At 36.6% G+C, this 21,958-nt stretch overlaps 1 protein-coding gene across 1 annotated transcript; it reads left to right on the plus strand.

Annotated features, from left to right (window-relative positions):
- Positions 1-4,845: 4,845 nt before the first annotated feature.
- LOC306898143 (uncharacterized protein) lies at positions 4,846-21,181 on the plus strand. The gene is made up of 9 exons (XM_079463408.1): positions 4,846-4,977; positions 5,766-5,954; positions 6,138-6,245; positions 7,140-7,181; positions 7,305-7,384; positions 7,631-7,724; positions 7,799-7,879; positions 11,732-11,911; positions 20,309-21,181. Exons 1-9 carry the CDS (start codon positions 4,938-4,940, stop codon positions 20,314-20,316), a joined length of 822 nt encoding a protein of 273 aa, XP_079319534.1. The 5' UTR covers positions 4,846-4,937; the 3' UTR covers positions 20,317-21,181.
- The last annotated feature ends 777 nt before the right edge of the window (positions 21,182-21,958 follow it).

Genomic DNA, 21,958 nt, shown 5'->3' on the forward strand with positions numbered 1-21,958 from the left:
CAAAACAAGCAGCTCTTCATTTCAGACTTCCAGATGCACTAATCCTTTGTCTCATCTTTAGGTCTCACTTTTGCCCTCTTTGGAGATTGTTTTCTAATGTGGCTTTTATTGTCACGGCTTAATTTGGTGTTTTTGTGGGAGCATTAATTGTAAACAGGATGTGTTTTGTGTGGTCTTCAAAAAAACGTGTTTCATATTCCTACTTGGACATTCTTCAAAACCACCTCTTTCAGCTTACAAATTACTTATGGTAAAGTGCTGAGTGAACCACATATGAAAATTATACAAATGGTCTTTTGTGGGTTTTCTGGTAAAAATGAGTAAGATGACAGAAGTGCATCCTCAACCGCAATGCATCATTAGCACACAAAACAGTAGATTAACTTTTTCCAATAATCACCGGCAATTGTTTTTGCTTGCTTCCAGCCGTATAGGATATATAAGTAGGCCTAAATGAAACAATGTGAACAATAATTTATCCACAACCCCCACAGAAATCTTTCATTGAAAGGGGGGATAAAAGAGTGCTTGAAAAAAGAGAGGCAACAGGTCAGTGGTTTGAATGCTCACAGTTCTTGACCTTTTGACATGAGAAGTCTTGTAAGTTTACACCTCGCCTATTACCAAGTTGAGCGGGTGGCAGACTGGATGGCCAATAACAGTTTCCTATATAACAGCAAATAACAGCTTGGTGGTCTCTGGTGGTTTTAGGTAGACCTCAGTAGTTAAAAGGCTCATAAATGAAAACTCTGCGAATTATGTTTTACTGTAAATCTAATTATGTGGTGTGCAGTGGTGTTGTGAAGGGGTGGCTTTGGTGGCTGAACCCCGTTATGTATTGTCGAAAGCCCCTGATCTTGTTGAGCCCCTGAACGTTTTACTTCACAAAATACAAATATATTATCCTCTAATTATGTGTTGGGATGTTAAACAGAAACTGTTCTGGACATTTATCATTATCGACTGGAAGAGTAACACAATTGATCTGCAAAATTCATCATTATAAGTTATAACTTTAAATAAATAACTTTATTCAATAAACTGTAGACTTGCGAATGGAGTACAGTTGGAATTACTTGGTGAGGGAGATTACGCTCCTTTCCAATGAGTAGCCTACAAAAATCTTGTTTATGCAAATGATTAGGCTAATATTCTCAGAGAAGTGCTGGATGCCAACAGCTAATAAATATTTGTTCTATCCCCAAAATTGCCCTTTAAAGACTTAAAGAGAAGGTTAAGGTTAAAGGTAGGATAGGGATAGAAAATATCGGCTTGGTGTAGTGCTTGTTAATGAACTGGTCATGATTGCCAAATTACAGTACAAGTTACTTAACAGAATAGATGTCTTAATACTATGGCCCCTAGATACATTGTGTTGCTTATATTTCAAGATAAAGCACCAATAAAGCCCATGGATTCAATACAGCCTGTAAGGATTGACAGGGTACATGGAGCATAACTTCTAGAAAGCATGGTGAGGGAATGGTGAGGAATTATACTCCGCATACTAGACTAAACAGTAAGTTCATTAAAAAAAAAGATTGATTGGAAACATTGGGTTCATTAAATGAAATCATGGTACTCCAGCAAACAATGTACTTCACCTCTCTTTCTAGTTGGAAATAAACAGAGTCTAGTAGGCACACATAGAGTACAGTACATCTGTTAAAGAGCATTGTCTGGAAAGCATTGTGTGCTAATTGTGTACAAACATCTGATAAACATCTCAAGAAAAATACAGAGGAGTAAAAATCGTAGATGACATTGCACAAATACTATGTGACTGGACTAGCGATCACAAAACTGTGATTTGCTAAACATGTTCAATTGAATGACAATTTAACTTAATATACTAAAGGAAGGGATCAGTACTACAGAACAGGCAACATGCCACCCTGTGTTAACACAATGTTCATGCCACAGTCATGCATTATGACCCATCTGCAGACCGGGCAACGTCTGTGTGCTTTCCAGACGGGTGTGTTGAGGTCTAAGTAACGAGCCTCCGTGAAGGGTAAACAATTTATTTACATGAACTTTAAGAGATTATCATTATTATGCTTTTGATCTACAAAAATCTCTTTGAGACAAAACACATGGTATTGGTTTCAGTCTAAACATCAGACATTAATTCCAGTCTGAAATGGCATAAGGTTGATTATTATACATTCTTTGGTCATTTTGCCTATTTTTTCTCTTTAAGAATGTTTACCACAATCTTTCCAGTTTATATCTTCCACAACATTACATCACATCTCTGTAACAGCTTGTAATATGTATGAATTTATAAGGGTGTGGAAAACATATGTCGGAATCTGCCACCCGAAAAACAAAACACATAAAATCACATCTTCGGCACCCTTGTAAAATTCAGTTGTACAGTATGATCACTCGTGCGCCAAGAAAGTTTCCAAAAAGGTCCAAAAACAGGTTGCCAGTTCAGTGCACAACACAACAGAACGGCCTTCCCTCCTTAGGCTATGTGTCTCCACAGATGTTTCATTCAGCCTTTGCAGCATTTGGCCACTCAGAAAAGTGCTTCAGCCACTGCATCCCCTCCCATTGTACTGTGAATGAGAGAGAATGACAGGGACAGTCTGTTTACCACCATCCCCTCCTCCCTTCTCCCCGTGTTAGCTTGAGGGAAGCAAAGGGTGGGGGTGGGGGGCATTGGGGCGGCAGCACAATTACGAAGGGTCCGGCTTGAAGCTATGAGCGGCACAGAGGGTCAGAGAATGGAGCTGCGCTTCTGGGCCTCCCGAATCCTGAATCCACCGGGTGGGTGGTCTCCTCTCTCCACACCCATTCTCTCTTTCTCTCTCTAATTCACTTACTCTCTCACTCCTCTGTTATCCCAACACCTCCAAGAGAAACGATTAGCTCATCCACTCTGGCCAGCATTTAAGCTCTGATGTGGCAGTCAGTGGCACTGACTGGATTCATTCAGTGTCAGATTAGAGAGCCTCGTGAGCGAGCTGCAGGGTCAGACCCGCAGAGGGAGCCGCTGCCTCTCTTGCTGTTGGTTCTTCTTGAAGGGCTGCAGGCGGGCCCTTTTTAATAACACACAACTAACTGGGTGGCAGTTAGCACTAATCATGTCAATGATTACCTCTGGCATGAGGAAATACACAGTGATAAATGAACCTACAACCTCCATCCATCCATCCCATAGAATTCACACACCTGCTAAATAAGCCCTGATGAAAAAACACAATAGACATTTTCTGCCATGAAAAATATTTGAAATGGAAGAACTTAAGAACATTTGATAAAAAAAGACCAGGTTTTGGTCTACAAGAAATCTAACCAATCTGAAGCAGGAATACCGGCCAATTTGTGCAATAAACTATTTCATGCTATTCTCACTGCTTTTTTATACTTTCAGCGACACCTAGTGTCTACATGTGGTTTCTACATGACATGGTCCAGTTTATAAAAGCCCTGAGTGCAGTGACCCAAACCTAAAATACAGTTGCAACCAACTAACAACAATTATTTCGTAAGTGCTGTTACCCCATGGGAAGGCTTCTCTTATGAAAGTGCCTACACTGTCGGAAAAGTGGTACAAAAGCTGTCACCGGGACGGTACTCTTTTAAAAGGTCATTCCATTTACTGTAGGTACAGATACAGTGCCCTCCCCTAATGCTGGCACCCTTGGTACTGTAAATATGAGCAAAGAAAATAAATCTGTATTGTTTCTCATTTCTACAAATTCCAACATTTCATTGAAGGAAAACAATTTGACATATCACATTGTAAAATAAACATCACCCATACATTGGTACCCTTGTATTTAATACATTCTGCAAACCTCAATTTGTAAGAAAAACAACTCTGAATCTTTTCTCTCTGAAGAGGCTTTTTATTACATTTATGCATTTGGCACACGCTTTTATCCAAAGTGACTTACATTGCATTGTACTATACATTGTATCTGAGTATGTACAATCCCCTGGGATATAACCCATTACCTTGGCGTGGCTTGAACCATGCTCTGACCGACCTGAGCAACAGGAAATCTATTAAGTAGGTATTCCATGTAACAATACAATCACTCAACTTGCATTATCAAGATAACATAAGAGGGGACCAAATCCGATTAAAGTTGACCAAATTATTTCTGAACAGGATTTTTTTTTTTTTATGTAATACCTTAATAATTTCTTCGGTTTTGCTGATGGGGTTTCTGATGTTTTCCAGAATCTTAGGATGAGTTTCTGGTCTGTTTCTGGTCATCAAAACTATATTTTGGTTTTACCCATTGTGATGAATGATTAAGGGGGTTTGTGTTACTTAATATTATATATTATTCTTATTATTGTTTTTAAATAGAATATCAAAATGAGAAACAATGCAGATTTATTTTTACTGCCTTTGCTCATATTTACCAAGGGTGCCAAGTGGAGGGCACTGCACATTTACATTTAGGCATTTGGCAGACGCTTTTATCTAAAGCGACTTACATTGTATTATCCTATACATTTATACATAGGTATCTGCAATCCCCTGGGATCAGACCCTCGCCCTTGCGTTGTTAATGCAATGCTCTTACCACTGAGCTACAGGAAAGCTGTATGTATACTTTTGATAGCAATATGGGGTGTAGCTATTTTTTAAATATGGGCCATGACAGCTTTTGTTCAGTTTTTCTGACAGTGTATGACAAATGCCACATTAAATCAAATTTATAATTAATAATAAATAATAATATCCTTTAATTTGAACAACAATATGAAAACTGATTTTCTAAGTTTGTAGAACACAATACATTTGGTATTACACAGGTTTTTACAAAACTGTGCAAGTTCCTTTAGCCCAACTGTTTGCAGCATCCTGTGCTGGTCATAGAAGTGGAAGTAATGTGGTTTCGCACTATACTTCACTGCTGTATGTAATGTCCTGAGGAAGGAAGCTCATTTGACTGAAGTCTGTGCATATGGTAAAAATGTGCTGTGCATTTCTGCATCTCCTTATCGGTATGTAAAACATGTTTTTATCTTTTACTGTACACATTTAAGCTTTTATTGCTCCAATGTGAGAAAGTTGATGACTAAAACATTCTCTAAAGAATTCTCTAAAAAATGAAATTTTGGTCAAAACTTGAAATAAACACACAGAGAATTGTTTTTAAAAAAGAAAAAGAAACAAGAATTTTGTATATAACAAATAGGCAATGAGAGATTAGGCTACATCATTTGTTGGATTTCTTTAATTATACAGGCAGCGACAATAGGGATGGTTCTTCATAAAACTTATTTGTATTTCAAAAAAATATTTTGGCTAGGTTTAGTTGTTTTAATAATGATAAATCTCTAACTGAGAAGGCATAATTATTATTAATAAATAAACAGATTTAAGTGATATATTACTTTATTTATTATTCTCATATAAATTATGCATAAAACTCACATCAGATATTCTCAACAAACACGTTCTGAGAAATAGCGTGTTTGTTGAGAATGTTATGTTAGAATTTTTCTTAAGTGCATGGGCTTTTAGTTATAAAATTAGGTTTAATATTAATTTGACTTTTAAAAATGTTGTTTATAGCATTTCCTCTGTTCTACTGACTGTTACTCATTAAACATGACGAGACACACGTTCACTGAAAAATCTATGGTTGTAGTGATACAGCGGTCAAAAGCAAGAATGAAATTTTGCCACCGCCGCTGTGGCCCCCAAGGCGGCAAGAAACGCATTCTGGTTGAGTACATACTGTTAACCTTATGGTAAACCGACCCATTCTTTATCTGTAAAAATGCAGGTGTCCAACTTGTCCTGAATGTTGTGGCTGAAGAGGCTACAAACATCACAAACAGCCAAAACCAAACTGAAACCACATTTGCTCCTGTTTCACTGTTTCCAAATGCCACCAAATTCAACGATGCAAAGCAGAATGTTACGGATGACCTGCGAAGTACCACAGCTGAGATTACCACCTTTACCATAACAGGTAGCTAAACTAGCTCTGTGCTTGCTTGCTGATTTAAGGTAGGCATCACAACACTTACAGTACCAACCATGGTAGAAAGGATGCGAAAAATTGCTAGTCACTTTATATGCTGCTTTCTTCACCATGCATAAACCAGAACCTTTAAATGGAAAAGGATGATTTTTCTGTCTGCGTTACCAACAGATTTGCTTACTACTCCTGTCTCAGAACATCCTCAAACCAACAAAACCCCCACAAAACCTACTCGTAAGATGTCTACAAAAGCCAGCATAACAGAAAAGATTCCTACAGGTTTGAAATGATAAAAAGTATTAGTAAATGATAACAGAATTTGTATTTTTGTACAATGGTAAAACTGTTTAGTAATAATTTTAACAATAAACTTACCACAAGCACGATGTTTGAGGTAACTCAACAAACAGAGACTGAATTTCACCCAACTTAAAAATGTATGTTGAAGTCATAAGTTTACTCAGTGAGTAACAACAAAAAATGTTTGTTGGCTGAACATACAGCAAATAGAGAATATAGATTATTTAGAAAAAAATAAATATCTTTGTCTTACAATTGTAGGTGTTTTCTGCCTCAAACAGACCAGTAGTTTGATCAAATAACTGTTTGACAGATTGTGTTGAGTGCATTTATACTGGATTTGCCATTGTGTCATGCACTTACACCTCAACATTGAACGCACAAACCTAAACCATGTTAACAATCAAAAACCATCATTCATTAAAAAAACTAAACACAACAGTAACAACAATATTTAAGAATAAATTAAGCCAGTAAGAAGTAAAACACTAATCTTTAAAAGAAAAAACATAAGAAACACAGATTTGCATGCCGCAATGCATCTTGGGAACTCTTGCAATATTGTTTGTTTCATAAATTGGGCAAACTTTCTCAAAAATGTTTCCAAAAACTTGACAATCTAAGTCCAGTCAACAAAATAATGTTTAGGCTAATTTTGTTCAGAATATGCTAAACAATAATTTGATTCCTTACATATGTTCACGTAACTTTTTTATGTTTGTGAGAACATTTAGCAAGTTTTTTTTACAGTGTAATCCAAATTAGTTTTATCTTTAAACAGACGATTCGGAGCACTCAAGACAAATTGCACATTAATCTGCCTATCCATGTATGGTATTATTCATCTTCGCATCATTTATTATTTTTTAACAGTATCACCAAAACAAGATCCAACCAGATCAAACTTTGGATCAAGTGAGTTTTTCACCTTATTTCGATTCATTTATTCATTGAGTTTTATGCTTATTTTGAATAAATGCATAACAATATGCAGAGCAGATTCTCTTTCAATTCTCACCCTTTTTATACTCTCAACAGCTTACGTAATTCTCTTAGTTATTGTTATTGTGTGTCTCATTGGGGGAGCAGCGTTTTGCTGCCTTCAAAAGAACTCCAGGGTAAGAAACAATTTCTTTACTTACTAATTTATTCATTTGTTTGTTGTAAAACAGTACATTTTTATTTATTTCATACCAAATATTGGATAGGGTGTGCAGCAGTAAAATAAATGTCACCATTGAAATTCTGGTTTGAGGAATAAAGTCAGGATTAAAATTCAATAGCCATAAATAATAGCTCTCTGTGCATTTGATATTTTATCATGTTTCGGTTGAATAAATATTGATTATGACTATGTAATTAAGAGATTCTCAGTGGATTTACATCCCCAAAAGGAAGAAGCCCAGATTCCGCTCAGCACAGTGGATGGTGAAGTGTTTGACTCTACATCAATTAAAGGTATGTCATTTCTAAAACTCTGTTACCATGGCGATTTCTCTTCTTAAACTCATTTTGTGTTATTGTTGCCAAAGGTATGGAAACATTTGAGTCCAACGTGCCAATAAATGACCCCGAACCTGTGAAGGAAGCTGAAAAGCCAGATGGAGAGAAGGGTAAGACTTATCAACATGTGGTTTCTTCATAACATAGAAAGCAGAAGGAAGTAAATGGTTAAGCAGTTCTAAAGTGTAAAGACTTTCACAAAGAACAATGAGCATCTTATTAAGTACTAAGTCTATGTGAGGAGAAAGCTACTTTTTAAACTCTATGAGTTCACTAACATGTACTGTTACAACAAACAAATCTTAGGCTGTTAATTCCAAACCTAGTAGCTCAAAACCTCTAAAAACAGTAATGCAAACTTCATGAGATTTCCGTACTACTTACAGGACAATGCAAGTAGCTAGATGCCAACCCTACACACATTCAACCCGATGATGTATTGCTAGAGAGGCAAATTCATATGCATTTGTACAATTTAATTTGAAGATTTCTGTACAATCTGCTCACACACCAATGATGGTTAGGTTTGGGAGCGGTTAGGGGTGAAGCACCAGGATTACATTTTATTTGTAAATTAAACACATTTGGAAACTTTACAAAAAGTTACAAATTCTCATTCGGGTTGTGCTACTGTAAGAGTTCAACCCTAGATGATAGATTTCTTCATGAATCCAAGAGAGTCAGCAAACGAGTCAAGAGTCAATAGCTAGTTGCAAACAATGGGTAACATAGGCTCAAGACTGAACAAAGGGTAGATAACATGAGTCCCTTTAAATAGGGTTAAGTTCAGGTGTAGCGCATCAGGCTTGATTAGGGCGGTGTTGAGGTTGGATCCAGAGTAGATCGCCGCCTGCTGGTCCGGAGGTAAGGAGCAATCTCGTACAATGCAAGTATAATATGTCTCAGATTTTGCATAACCAGTTTGTGCCTGATCTTAAAATCCCTTCAATGAAGTCACAAAGTTGTTGAGTTAGCTGCAATTAGAGAGACCACCACTGGATGGACCTCTAAGACACGAGTGTAGCTGCTACAGAAGGAGAGAATTTCTAATAATGTAAATAATTTATCTAGTGTTATTAGTAGAGCAACTCACTATAAATATTTAACACTTATTGGTTGTACCTTATTTTACAGTACGTGTACCTATAGTGCACTTACAGTGTACTGACCTAAGAAAGTACCGGTAGTAAAATGTAACAACATGGTATAAATTTAGGTTTAGTGGTAGGTTCAGGGTTAGTACCCTACTTATTACACAGTTATTATATTTACTGTTATAAGTACACAGTATGTACATGTACATTTAGTAGGACCCATGGGATAAAAATAACCCACATTACAAACTAAATCCAACAATGGATTTTATTTAATTGTGAAATCAATGTGCAATCTCATGCCCAAATGTCTCAATGTTTGGGTCATAAGGAGGGGAATGCAAAGCCGCCTGCTGTTGCGGTGCATTAAAAAGTTTATTCAACAAACAATTACACTTGTGTAGTTCACATGTTTTTTGCTTGCTCACTTGATGCTCAATAGGCGTGTTTACAGCACCAAGCATGTAACTTATGGCGGCGTTTAATAAAACATTAAAATATAATCAACTTTGTGACTCACACTTACAATATCAAGAGGAATAATATACAGCCATATATGCCATAACTATTCAGCCCTAAAATGTGGTATTTTGATATTGCAATTAAATGTTTTTATTCAAAACAATACTAAAAGTGAGTGAATGTGTGTTTTTTCCCTATTTTCTCATTTAAAAGTGGGCATGAGATACCTTTCATTATAGCTGTGTTTGGGAACACCTGGTTTATTTTGTCATAATACAGTATATACACTGTGAATTTGAAATTGAAAAACTTAGGGGCTGCTCCATTGAGTTTGACTTGAGTTTGTCAAGGCCAACAACATCTTAAAGCTGCAGAATTTTGCTCCCGTGGCAGGCAACATTTTTGTAGAATTGTCTCTTCTGATATGGTAGCCAGAGGACTAAAATGTTCTCTTATGAAATAGTGCACATACACCAACTGGTTCCGCGGACGGCGCAGTCTTTGATTTAGAACAATCTCTCGCTGCTTATATACTCCTAAGCCTTTTCTGTAAAACGGTTTGCCAGCTGATGTGCCTTGGGATAATAGGCTATAATTAAAAAAGCTATCAGTGTATGGCAATTTTATTAATAAAAACACTTCAATACACTGGGTATTACAACTTGAGTATTTTGTTTGTAAAATTTAAACTTAGATTAAGTAAAAAATATTAATATAAATAAAATCAAATGTTATACTAAATTCTTATATTAAATTGTATGTGTGAAATTAATTTGCGATGTAGAAGGAACCGTCAACGGTGATAAGGTATAGCTAAGAGCGGTCCAGACCAACCTTACGAAAGTATGACTTACAGAAGGTATACTTAACTAAGAAGGTTTCGGGAAACGGGTATTAACGATAAGTCACAGCTTAAGTTACAACTTAAGAACGACATAGCGTTAAGAAGGTTTAGGGAAACGCAGCACATGTCTTGATAATCTCAAGTTTGTGAAAACTTGCTTAGCCATGTTTCAAAGCCTCCCGCACCATGGAAAAGTTCAACTTTCATAGGTTTTAGTTTGGTCAATTCTTTATAGCTTGTTAAGTTACTTTCTTTTATGTATGTGTTCAAGGACCGACGGACAGAAAATAAAAACTCGAAAATGGAAAGTTATATTTCACTGTTCTCTTCGTTAAGTTACGTGCCTTAAAAGTTTTGCAACAGGAAATTGCACATTTTGCACAGTCTAGAAATTTGAGGAACCTTAGAAGTTCCCAAAATAACAACGTTAATATAGTACAAAAACGACAACAATAGGAGCTATCATTTTATTTAAACAAAATTAATTACTTAAATTATTTCACCCAAACATTTAAATTCTGTCATGATTTATTTAAGATATTTTAAAGAATGTTGGCACCCATTCACTTGCATTGGTTTTGCGTCCATACAATAGAAGTGAATAGGTGCCGACACTGCTCGGTCACCAGCTTTCCTCAAAATATCTTCTTTTGTGTTCTACTGAAGAAAGATAGTCATACAGGTTTAAAATGACAAGATGGTGAGTTAATGATGACATTTTCAAGTATCAAGTCAAATTCTTTGGAGCTAATGACAGTATAAACTATGCGGGTTTGTTTTGTGGATTAGGGTTGTTAACGTTAGACAAGATAACAAAGTAACAAATGTGTTTAACAGAGAAAGTAGTGGGGTTGTTTGCCTGCAACAAGCGGAGGGATGACTAAACAGCACAGCATTGCTTCCTGGGGTCTAAACGTCTGCTTGAGGTCCCTGTAATCACAGAATTGTTCTTTTTCCCACCAACATCTGCTGCCTGCAATTGACAAGCACTGCAGTCACTCTGCAGGTCTTTATCCATTTCCTAGCTTAGCGCTTTACTTACCGCTAACTCCTAAAGGCTGAATCAACCTTACGGTGGGAGAGAGTGAGTGATAAATGAAAGAGCGAAAGAAAATGACCATGGAGGAAAAATAAAACAGAAGTGTGCATTGCAATGACATAGTTGCTAATGGTTTTATGATATGCCTTTATCTTCTAAGTGCTGACTTTCCAGTCAAGTCTCTTCCTACCACCTGTTTATTCTGTTTCTCGCACTAATCATTTTCGAGAAGATTTATGGCAGTGAAAATGATAGGAGCACAAGGATAACGCAAAGCCCAGACACCCAGGTGTTTTAGTGTTGTCACAGTGTGGTTAAGTGTGTAATATTATCGGGAAGCATGTTTCCAAAGCTTAAACATTCAAAGAATGCATTAGAACTTAACTAAGAACAACCAAAATCTGCACCTCTATTTGTAAATCTTTTAGTTGGAAACTGTAACATGGGCATGTTAACCTCTTCCAAAAATGGTTGCAAGTCATCATGTATTTGACAAAAATATGGCATCACGTGTTTCCTACAGGAACGGCTGTTGTTAAAGAAGGACAATCCAACACCCAGGCCATAGTGATCCCAGAGGACAAAGCAGAGGAGCTGACCATTGTAGATCTGACTGATGGAGAGATGGCCATCTCCACCAAGACATTGATAGAAACACTAGATGAGCCTCCAAATGAAAAGAACAATAGCAATACAGGAGTTGGTAGGTATAAGTTTCTCTTAGATGTTGTCTACACTATTGCATTTTCATTAGCAAACTGAGTTTTCGTTTCATCCATGTACGAGTCATCGTTTTTAAACCTCTCCGTTTTCCTCATTCACAATACAACGCGAAAACGGCGTTTTCAAATGTTCGCAAAAGCTTTTAAAAAGCTCACTTTTCTCAGTGGAGACGAAAGGCCAAAACGCAGATAAAAAGATGTGTTTTCAAATGAACTTGAGCTTCTTTAAAGAATAAGACCTTATTGTAAAGTTTTTGCAAATATCGTGTGCAAAATTAAATTGCATTAATTTAGTAGATGTACTCCTCTGTTTTTGTGTTAAGCGAGAGACATTATAAAACTGAGTTTGATTGGGTTTTTTATTTTTCATTTATATCATTACATTTTATTTGCTGTATTTATTTGATGAAACTTTGCTGCGTATATGCACTAAAAGTTTAATAAAAGAAATAAGCCCTGTGAAACCTTGGTTTACGCCCCTTAGTGTATTAGACAACTGTTCGACAATAGAAGTGTATATATATATATATATATATATATATATATATATAAAGTGTTTAAGGCCTGTTTCCAGAATATTTGAGAAGTTACTTAGTTATTTTTTTCTCCTCACTCTCTGTTCACCACTGTCTGTTTCAGACAATGACGAAGGGAATGACTTCACTGAAATCTCTCTAGCCGGCCTATAGAATAAACCCCTCTTTAACATTTTAAGGTGTTTTGCAGCGGTCAGACCACACAGACACAAGCAACTGGACTATTTTAAATATGTGTCTGTTTATGAATTTGTTAGTTATAATTCCTCTAAAGCCTAATGTATACAATGGAAATGTAACTGGTAGTCATGGGACAAAACAAACTGATGGATCTAATTCAAGGAGTTTATCAAATCCAGATTCGATAACGCAAACAAGTTTCCACTCCAAACAGAGATTTGCATTAACATTAACAATACCACATGAAAACAACAACAAGGGATACACACACACAACAGATACACTAAATAAATATACAGACTAATCATGGGTAAATAAGACTCAGATGCAAACATGAAACGGAAACAAAACGAACTACAAGCTTTGTTTGGTTTAGCAAAGGACTCTCAAAACAGGAATCTAACTCTGTTCACCGTGAGCGCATTGGTGCTATATCTAACCACAGGGCTATCGGTGCCCACCATTAATGGTCAATTTACATCAAAATGTAAAAAAAATTCAAGTGATTTGTATATCACATAAATAATTTTGCACCACGCAAAATATCACCAAGCAGCCTAAGAAGAGCAAAAGCATCAGTGCCGTTTTCTAAGCCCCGAGTATTAAAACTTCATATAAGGTATTCATAAAATAACTAGAAACATTTAACATACTGTAAGTAGCCATTATTAGTTAAAATCAGCTCAAATAAAATGATCAACCCTTTGCAGGTGGATGTGTAATAGAGGGTATCCCCTCTCTCATCACATCAAGTCCACTGAGCTCAATCGCAAATGCCTGCACCAGATCTCATGTCATCAGCTACTCGAGAGAGATACCTCAGGTGTATTCCTCTCTGTCAGGATGTTTTCTGCACACCTGTGCACAAGCAGATTGAGACCTGATTTCGTTTTGTAGCTCCTAGTAAAATGTGTTTCTCAAGTAACAGTTGATGAGAGACTCACATTATCATTTCAGTGCATGCTGTCCTGTGGTATGGACAGCAGTAGACTCCATGGTGCTTATATCTGTCTGTTTAACATTTTATAGTGTCCCATGGTAATTATTAGCTGTATGTGTTTAGCCTTGTTAATAAATAGCACATATGTGATGGATACTGGATGGTTTAAATGATAAATGGATTTTTAGAGTGAGTGAATAGAATGTACTGTATGTGTCTATATGAAGAGTTTGGTTCCAAAATGAGATAAATCATCATGTTTTTTATTATGTTAGCATGCTTTTTTTGTGTTTTATTGTGTTAGTTATTTTGTTATTATGGCTATTAACAGCTGCAGTTTGATTGATATTATTTGGAATGCACAATGACATTTTAATATTCATATTCTCATTTTGGAACCAAACCCTTCATATATAAATACACACACATATATACATATATCCAGTGTGACAAATACTAAATATGCACCCTTTTGCGAGACACACACAAACAATAATTGCTCATTCACAAAAGCAACAGTGCAAGAGTTAAAGAGACATATCAGCAAGAAAACATATTATTCAATACAGCTGGTTTGGAACTGATGGACCGACTTGAGAAATAAACTTAAAAGAGGCCATATTCTCCCGCCCCCAAAGATAAGAAGTTATGACCATGACTTCTCATAAAGAAGTATAATTAGCCAGAGCCCCAGAGTATTATTTTTCAATAAGAGGGTATGCTTTCATGTGCTCTTCACCCATTGTTGGAGGCTCCATTTACAGGTTTTGGATATTTGATAGGGCTCTCCTAAATGCTTCAGTTGTACCTACTGACATCATCTTTTCACCCTTATGCCATTTGCTCTAATCATAAGAGAGAGATAGAGTCTGTTAATAAAGACAGCAGTTGGTCTCCGTGAATAGATGTTCAAGTTCATAGACAGGACACATTTGTAGAGTCTACAAAAGCTTTATCAAGGCCCTTGTGTGGTGTGTAAAAGCTCTGTTTGTTCTACTAAAGAAAACACTCGATTTAAGGAGTGGTCTGTCCAGTATATTTAAATGACGAAAAAACACATGTCTGTGTAGAATTACAAAAAACAATCTGCCGCAAGCGCTGAAAAGTATTAGATGTTGTCCTTTGGTGAGAAATTAATTGTAGGGTGTATGTCTGCGTGTACTGTATGTCTGTTACTGTTCTACTCCCAGCATTTTGATGTGGTTAGGGAGCTTTAACACCTCACCTGGCCAGCTGTAACTTGGGTTGAGAGGGAGAGATACTCTAAGCTGTACCAGGTGGTACCTTCTGGTAAAATACTAACCCTGCAATTTTTTGCTTGTTGCAAAGTTGCACGTAATTATTACGACTTTTACTCAGTAATTGCGACACGAACGGAAACATGCTCTTTCACCATGTTAGAAAATCAGTTTTCTAGAAATGCTGGAATACACAGAGGTTAAATCTAGGCCGTTGGCGAAATTTCATTGTCATTGGTAGTGGTTTTCACATACAGTATTAGTCATTTGTTATGCTTCCATGGTTAAATTTAAATATCGTTTTTTATAAGAATATACTTGTTGTATTATAAACATAACATTGGTGTCTGTAGTTTCTGGTAAAAAAGGCATATTTGGGCAGTGTTACAAAGTCAAAGAATTGGGTAACTTTTGGGTGTTGTTCTCACAACAAATGTTCTCCCAGCCTTCCTCAATAGCTTGTCTTAAAGGTGCTGTGTGTGCTGTTTAGGAGTATCTATTGACAGAAATACCATATAATAAAACTGTCTTCAGAGGTGTATAAAGACATTACATACCTAAGTGTTAGTTTTTGTTACATAAGAATGAGTTACATTAGAATAGGTGTATGTTTCTATCTACATACACCGCTGGTCCCCTTTCATGGAATTCGCCATGTTGTTTCTACAGTAGCCCTAAACAGACAAACTGCTCTACAGAGCGTTTCGTAAACATGTGATCTCATTCGGCAAAGAAACAAAAATGAGATGACATCTTTGTTCTGTGTCAGCCAAGGCGTGCTTCGAAAGGGAGGGGTGATTGGTGGCGCTAAAATCTCCAAATTGCTCTTTTAAGAGAATACAGGAGCAGTTTTTATTATACTGTACTATTCACACTAAAGTAAACAACCCTAAATGGAGAAGCCACATAAGCATTGAAGAGCTGAAGCCATTAAGCATTTTGGGTTCAGAATGGTGTGTGGCTTTATTTATAAATATAGCTACTTTATACCCTCTCATATTTCTACGGCTTCTCCAATTCACCCTCCCTAAGACGACATTAACGTTTTTAATGTGGAGGCTACGCCCATGTAGGTCCAACCACGATCCGGCAACATTATCGGTTTGATTCACGTGGGAAAGATCCATCAATGTCCCTTGCTGTAAATCCTCACACCTTCCTTGTTTGCAGCTATTTTTGCAGAACAGGATCAAAGAAATGCAATATGCCTGTGTTGAGCCAATGGATTCTATTCCTCCACAGTTGGGAGGCAGAAAACTTCTCTCATTCTCGCCTGTTGATAAGGCCACGCAACATTTTTCGTTTTGTTTTTTACAAACATTAAAAGCAAACAGTCCAAAAAAGTTAACACAGGAAATTATTCAAGAAAAATGTTTACACAGTTGCTCCCCCACAAGATGATTTTTAACCCGCACAAGTGCTTTTTGGAAGCATTTCAGATGTTGAGTGTAAATTTTTAAATCTAAAAAAAAGCAAAAACAATTATTGTCTATATAGCGTCCCAAGCTACACACTGCATGCAGCATGTTTGTGATTTTTTTTGGCATGGCTCTCAAAGATCACAGCATTTCTGCTGTCACTCTTTTCTGAGATGCAATTTATTTAAGGGACATCCGATCAGCTAACAAAAACTGTAAACTAAAAAAAGAAAGGCATACTCTTGCCACTGACTGCTTCCTGGGTTATTGTCACCAGTGGCTGTGGAACCTAAAGTTCATCTATATTTTGCCCTTCTCCAGCTGTCCTTTTGCGCACGCTTTTTTTAACCATCCTGCGTTACTCATACTTTTATGTGATGGATGCTTTCAGTGAGGATACATTTACAAGCATTGAAGTAATTTAAGTAAGGTGATAATTAGTCCACGGCACTCATACATGGAGACTTTAAACAATCCCTGTGATTTTCTTGACACTACATAGACAAAAGACATTTTCTTGTTGAAAAGTTTAGTCCTTTTTACTGTGAATTTTTATTGGTGAAGACATTGTTTGGTTAATGTTTACAATGTAGTCCCTAAAGGCAGAGACCTTTTTTTAACACGTACAAGGCTGTAATTCTTTAGAACACTACACACAGTTAAACACCCGACAGCTGCTCTGAACAACCAACGTGAAGTTTCTTGACCACCACTGAGGTCTAGTCATGTTTGTCTAGACAAACAGAAGTGCCCAGAAGGGGACATTTCACGATGCCTCAGTTCCATAGGAACTGTCATTGCTAGAGGCTACACACCTTGTTTTCTATCAGAAAACCAACTTTCAAAAAAGCTAACTTTCAAGAGTATCATACTGTGTACCAGAATAGTTAATCCTATTTAAAGAACATTAATGCAGAAGCAGAACAATATTAAGAAGTCTGTATGAAAGCACCTTTCTGTAATACAAATTTGTGACCCTGGACCACAAATCCAGTCATAAGGCTCATTTTTTAAATATGGAAATATACACATCACCTGAAAGCCGAGATACTTGGCCGAGAAAGTTGTGAGGCGCTGTAACAGGCGGTTGCTAAGAAGAAACAGGTTTGTTTCAAGGCTCTCTAATGGCTTACCGCTGTAATGATGTTGTGGAGAGTAGATTTCCTTTTTAGAAATCTTACAAACTATCTTCATGGAACAAGATCTTTACTTAATATCCTATTGATTTTTGGCATATAAGTAAAATCTATAACAACCCATACAATGCATTGTTGGCTGTTGCTACAAATATACCGTAATTGTGCGGGACACATATTTAGACATAATTTGCTTTCATTATATTACAAACAGAAAAATCTTAACAAATGGCATCTGCAAATAAGTAGTTTTTCTCAGAAGTGAATGTTCTTTGGCTGATTTTGGCACTTCTATTAAAGGTATACTTCACCCAAAAAGGAAAATTATGTCATCTGTTCTCACCCTTTGTTTGATTGTTAAATGATTGTTCAAAACCTGTATACATTTCTTTGTTTTGCTGTACACACAGGAAGAAATTTGGAAGAATATCAGATCTCCCCCACCATTTACTGCCATAGTATGGAAAATATATAGCCTACTATGGGAGTCAATGGGGGGTGAGATTTGCCAATCTTCCAGGTTTCTTCCAGGTACTCATCGGGAGAGAGATAGACTTGAAATTACAGTCTTAAAGACAAATATACTTATGTGATCTACCTTTTGCTTAAGATGAAATAGAGGTAATTGTTGCTGCTTCCTGAGTGGACGTTTGCCTACTTTGTAGATATTAACCTTTTGTGTGCGGCTGCTCACGCGTGCAGCTTCAGACGGAACATTGCCAATCACATTTCCCCCGTGCATTCGCGATCAAGCTCCAAAGGTTGGGGTTTCAGGGAACCGTCGCGCCCCACCTGAAGTACCTCTGCGCCCCCCTAGTTGAGAACCACTGGTACAGAACAATAATTTCATAATCTACTACTTCCAATACAGCAGTAAGCTACAAAGCTGCACACTAGTTCAGGCACATAAAGGTTTAACGGATAATATTGAATTAAAAAGGCAGAACTTAAAGTAGGGTCATCCAGTAGCACATTCTCTTTAATTCTTTCTATTCCCAGTATGTGTCCTAGAGCAGCGGCGTTACAGGCTCAGCTGTGATCAGGACACTGCTGACAGACAGATACCTTCACCTGCCCGTATCTGCCCTGGGCATCATAGTCACATTCCACAGACCAGGACTGACAGATCAACCCCCAGATCACCAACACAGACTCTTTTAACTGCTAGTATAAGACAAAACTTCATAAGGGAACTTCTTATGCTATTTGAAACAACTTTTAACATGCTTTAGTCCTCCTCAACAGAAAAGGTAGCCACGCCTGAAGCAAATAAACAGGCATGACACTCAGAGACAACATGCAGGAGCAGAGACAACATGCAGATGCTCACTGCTTTTAGGGGCTTTTACAGTTTAATTCTGAAGTTGATAGGTGTTGCCGTGCAGTAGCTCTATTCATGAGAGAATATATGATGATGTGCGTTTTGCATACATGACTGCATTCTCAAAAACAAGTAAAGACAAATAATAGTGCCTACCCTTTTAAGTTTGGCAGAAATAGAGAGTAATAAATAAAAGGTTTGTTCCTATATCCTTGTTCCAAGATGCATTTATATTAGTGGGAAGGAAAAGGAAACAGTTTAAACAGTCGGGTAGCTATCCGATCAGAGAAAACACATGAAGTAGCCATGTGTTAAAAGCCTAAATTACACATACTGTACCAGTCTAACAGACTTTGTGACCCAAACTCTGCTTCAGTGCTTGACAGCGGATGATAGCCAACCCCATATTCACATTGCGTTCACATCAAGCTTTGTCACCTCAGTATACAGTAGTTGGATTTTTTTCATTTTGGTGCTGTTTCAGCCACTTTCATAGCTGCTTTGAAAGTACATGCAGAAATAGAAAGAACATGCAGGCGGATGCATTGTTTTATACACCCATACTCTAACACATACTTCTAGTGGATCATTGGATGTCATCTGTTGGATGATTTATAGGGATTATTTATCTATGTCTCCACACATTAAAATCTTGCATATTCCACCTTTAAAATGAGTTTACAATACCCCAACAGCTCTTCTATAATTGGAGGTCCTACTTAAATTTATCAGATTGGGGCTCTAAGATTAGTCCTTTGGTTCCTTTTTGTTAAATCCTCAAAGGAATGTGTAGTCTTCCAGCTACCTGCCTTTCTATAGTTAAAGGGGGGTCATGAGATTGTTATCTCAGGCTCAGTTTACTATGCACCGCAGCTCTGCCTGACCAGTCTATTTAAACTCGTACGGTTCACTTTTTGTTTGAACCTGTAAAGAGAGCTTGTGTTAAAAAAGACAATCAGCTTTCCTGTTTGTGAAAATGAATTGGCTACGTTTGCATGGACCAATGTAATCAGATTTAAAAAATACAATCCGGACGAAAATGCTCCGTGTAAACACGTTAATCAGATCAAAAATGGCAAAACCGATTGTCGTCCGCTTGATAGGACATGTAAACACTTGATCAGTTTGAAAACTGAAGTAGGAAGTTTTGGACATGTGAAAAGACGACGCTGGGTCGTACAGAGTCACGAAACGAGCAGCTGGTGCTAAAGAAACTAAAAACCATTAATCTGACAAAGCGGTACAAATTTCCATATGCTTGTCGTCTCTAAATGAACATATATAAAATGTCTTAACTGTTTCCCTGGAGTGAGTTTTAACCGTAATTTCTCAGTTTCTTTTTAAAACATGATACATTTACAGATGTACAAACATAGGATAAAATATCAAATCATAAAATTTCATTCGTATTTGTCGTCCCGAAATTTCTTTTGTTGATGGTTAAATTCAGATTTAACCAGATTTGAATCAGATTTGAAGCTTGTCATATAAACATTCACATCAATCTGAATAAATTCCATTCAAACGATTAGGATCTAATGATTCAAAGGTATTGATAGTTTGTTTAAACTGACAATTTAATATCAATAATCTATGTTCTGTTTTGCAGATCTCTGAACCTGATAAATGGATATTTTAAACCTGTATGTAAAGGTATGATGATTTACTGTTAATTGCTACAAAGAAAAAAATACTCATTATTGTTTATCCTATTGAATTACTTGTAATAATATTATGTCAAAATAACTTTTCTCATAGTTATAAGGTGTTTTAAATATCTGGAAAAAATGACTTTCTTGTGTCTCTGTCCGGCTGTGCTCACACTGGTGGGCGAATGTTTTTTTTAACATTCTGTAAATTCAGCATTGCTTTCTGGATTTGTCTTAGTAATAAAGGCCCTTATCCCTTAAAGCACAGGGAGATTACCACAATATAATTATTGCAATGAAATATATAGTTTCAACAACATTATACAACAAAATCACTTCAAAATATATACAGTTCTAATGGCATATTTCACAGTTTGTTGTTATACATATTTTGTTATTAACACCAAATTTATTAAAGTTAAGTCAGTTTTCATGTGTGCTTATAATTGTATCTTACATTGTTGTAATTACACTTAGACAACTAGGTTTTTATTATTATTATTAATGCTGTTTGCCAATTTGTGTATTTTTTGTAATATTTTTAATTAAAACGCTTAGAGTATTGTTTAATATCCTATGTACAGTATATCATTTTTATATCTAGTTGTAATTCAATATTGTAATGTCCTGTTCTGGATGCTTTGTCCTGTTCTGGATGCCAAATAAACCTGGCTTTTGTATGATCTCCACAAAACTGTAAATAAAAAGTGCTTCAAGATCCCACTGTGAGCTTCAAAGAATAAAACTTCTAGTATGAAGTTTTCATAATTGTATTCTATACTGATAATAAGATTTTTACTTACTGTATAATAAAACAATAACCTGATAACATTAATACAAATGCGTTAATATGTACGGCACTTATTTCTAGGTAGATTGCAGATTGAAAATGTATCTGTTGCAAACATTCAAAGCTCATATACTGTACATGTGCACCTGGTGTATGCACACTGAAACAAAACCTCTTTGCTAAAAGACAGGAAGACAGGAGTAAGTTATCACCTCAGATTCTTCTAAAACACCTGAACACCAGAGGCCCCTGCCCGATGTCCATAAAAACAACAGAAAAAAAGGCATTGTGATCATTCAACAGAATCATGAGCTGTACAAGAAACCATGTTTCTAGGCAAATGTTGATCGAAAATGAAGAACACAAACAAATTTATCTGGGACTGGAAGGCTGATGTGCAATAATGTGCAAAAGTTCAGTTGACCTATAGAAACAACTTGTCTACACCGGACGCGGTGCGACACGATTAAAGACAATAGAACGCATTAAAAAACATTTTAATCAAAAAAATGTCCACACTGAATGCAGCGTTACCCATTAAAAACAAGCCGTGTCATGGCATTGCACCGTCCGCGTATACCAAGTCATCATAACGTTATGTACATTATTTTATACTTACACATATACATTATTCAGATATTAAAAAGACGACACAGGCAGTGTGGTTTATCAATACACTTGTGTATTCCTGTTCGGTCCTGTGGTCAGTTAAAGGGTAGAGGGATGTATGTTTAAGAGAGCAGGAGGAGATCAGGAGAGATAGCATTACAATGCTGACGTGACCGCAGGAGGAGTGGTAGGCTACCACCACCCCTCTTCC

This window comes from Barbatula barbatula (assembly GCF_947034865.1).
Source record: "Barbatula barbatula genome assembly, chromosome: 8".
Classification (NCBI taxonomy): Eukaryota; Metazoa; Chordata; class Actinopteri; order Cypriniformes; family Nemacheilidae; genus Barbatula; species Barbatula barbatula.

Bases quoted from the DNA above. Each gene is read 5' to 3' on its own strand.
- LOC306898143 (XM_079463408.1), top strand. From the start codon at position 4,938: ATGGTAAAAATGTGCTGTGCATTTCTGCATCTCCTTATCG. The intron at 4,978-5,765 runs GTATGTAAAACA...GTAAAAATGCAG, and splicing joins ATTTCTGCATCTCCTTATCG to GTGTCCAACTTGTCCTGAAT. The intron at 7,880-11,731 runs GTAAGACTTATC...TGTTTCCTACAG, and splicing joins AAAGCCAGATGGAGAGAAGG to GAACGGCTGTTGTTAAAGAA.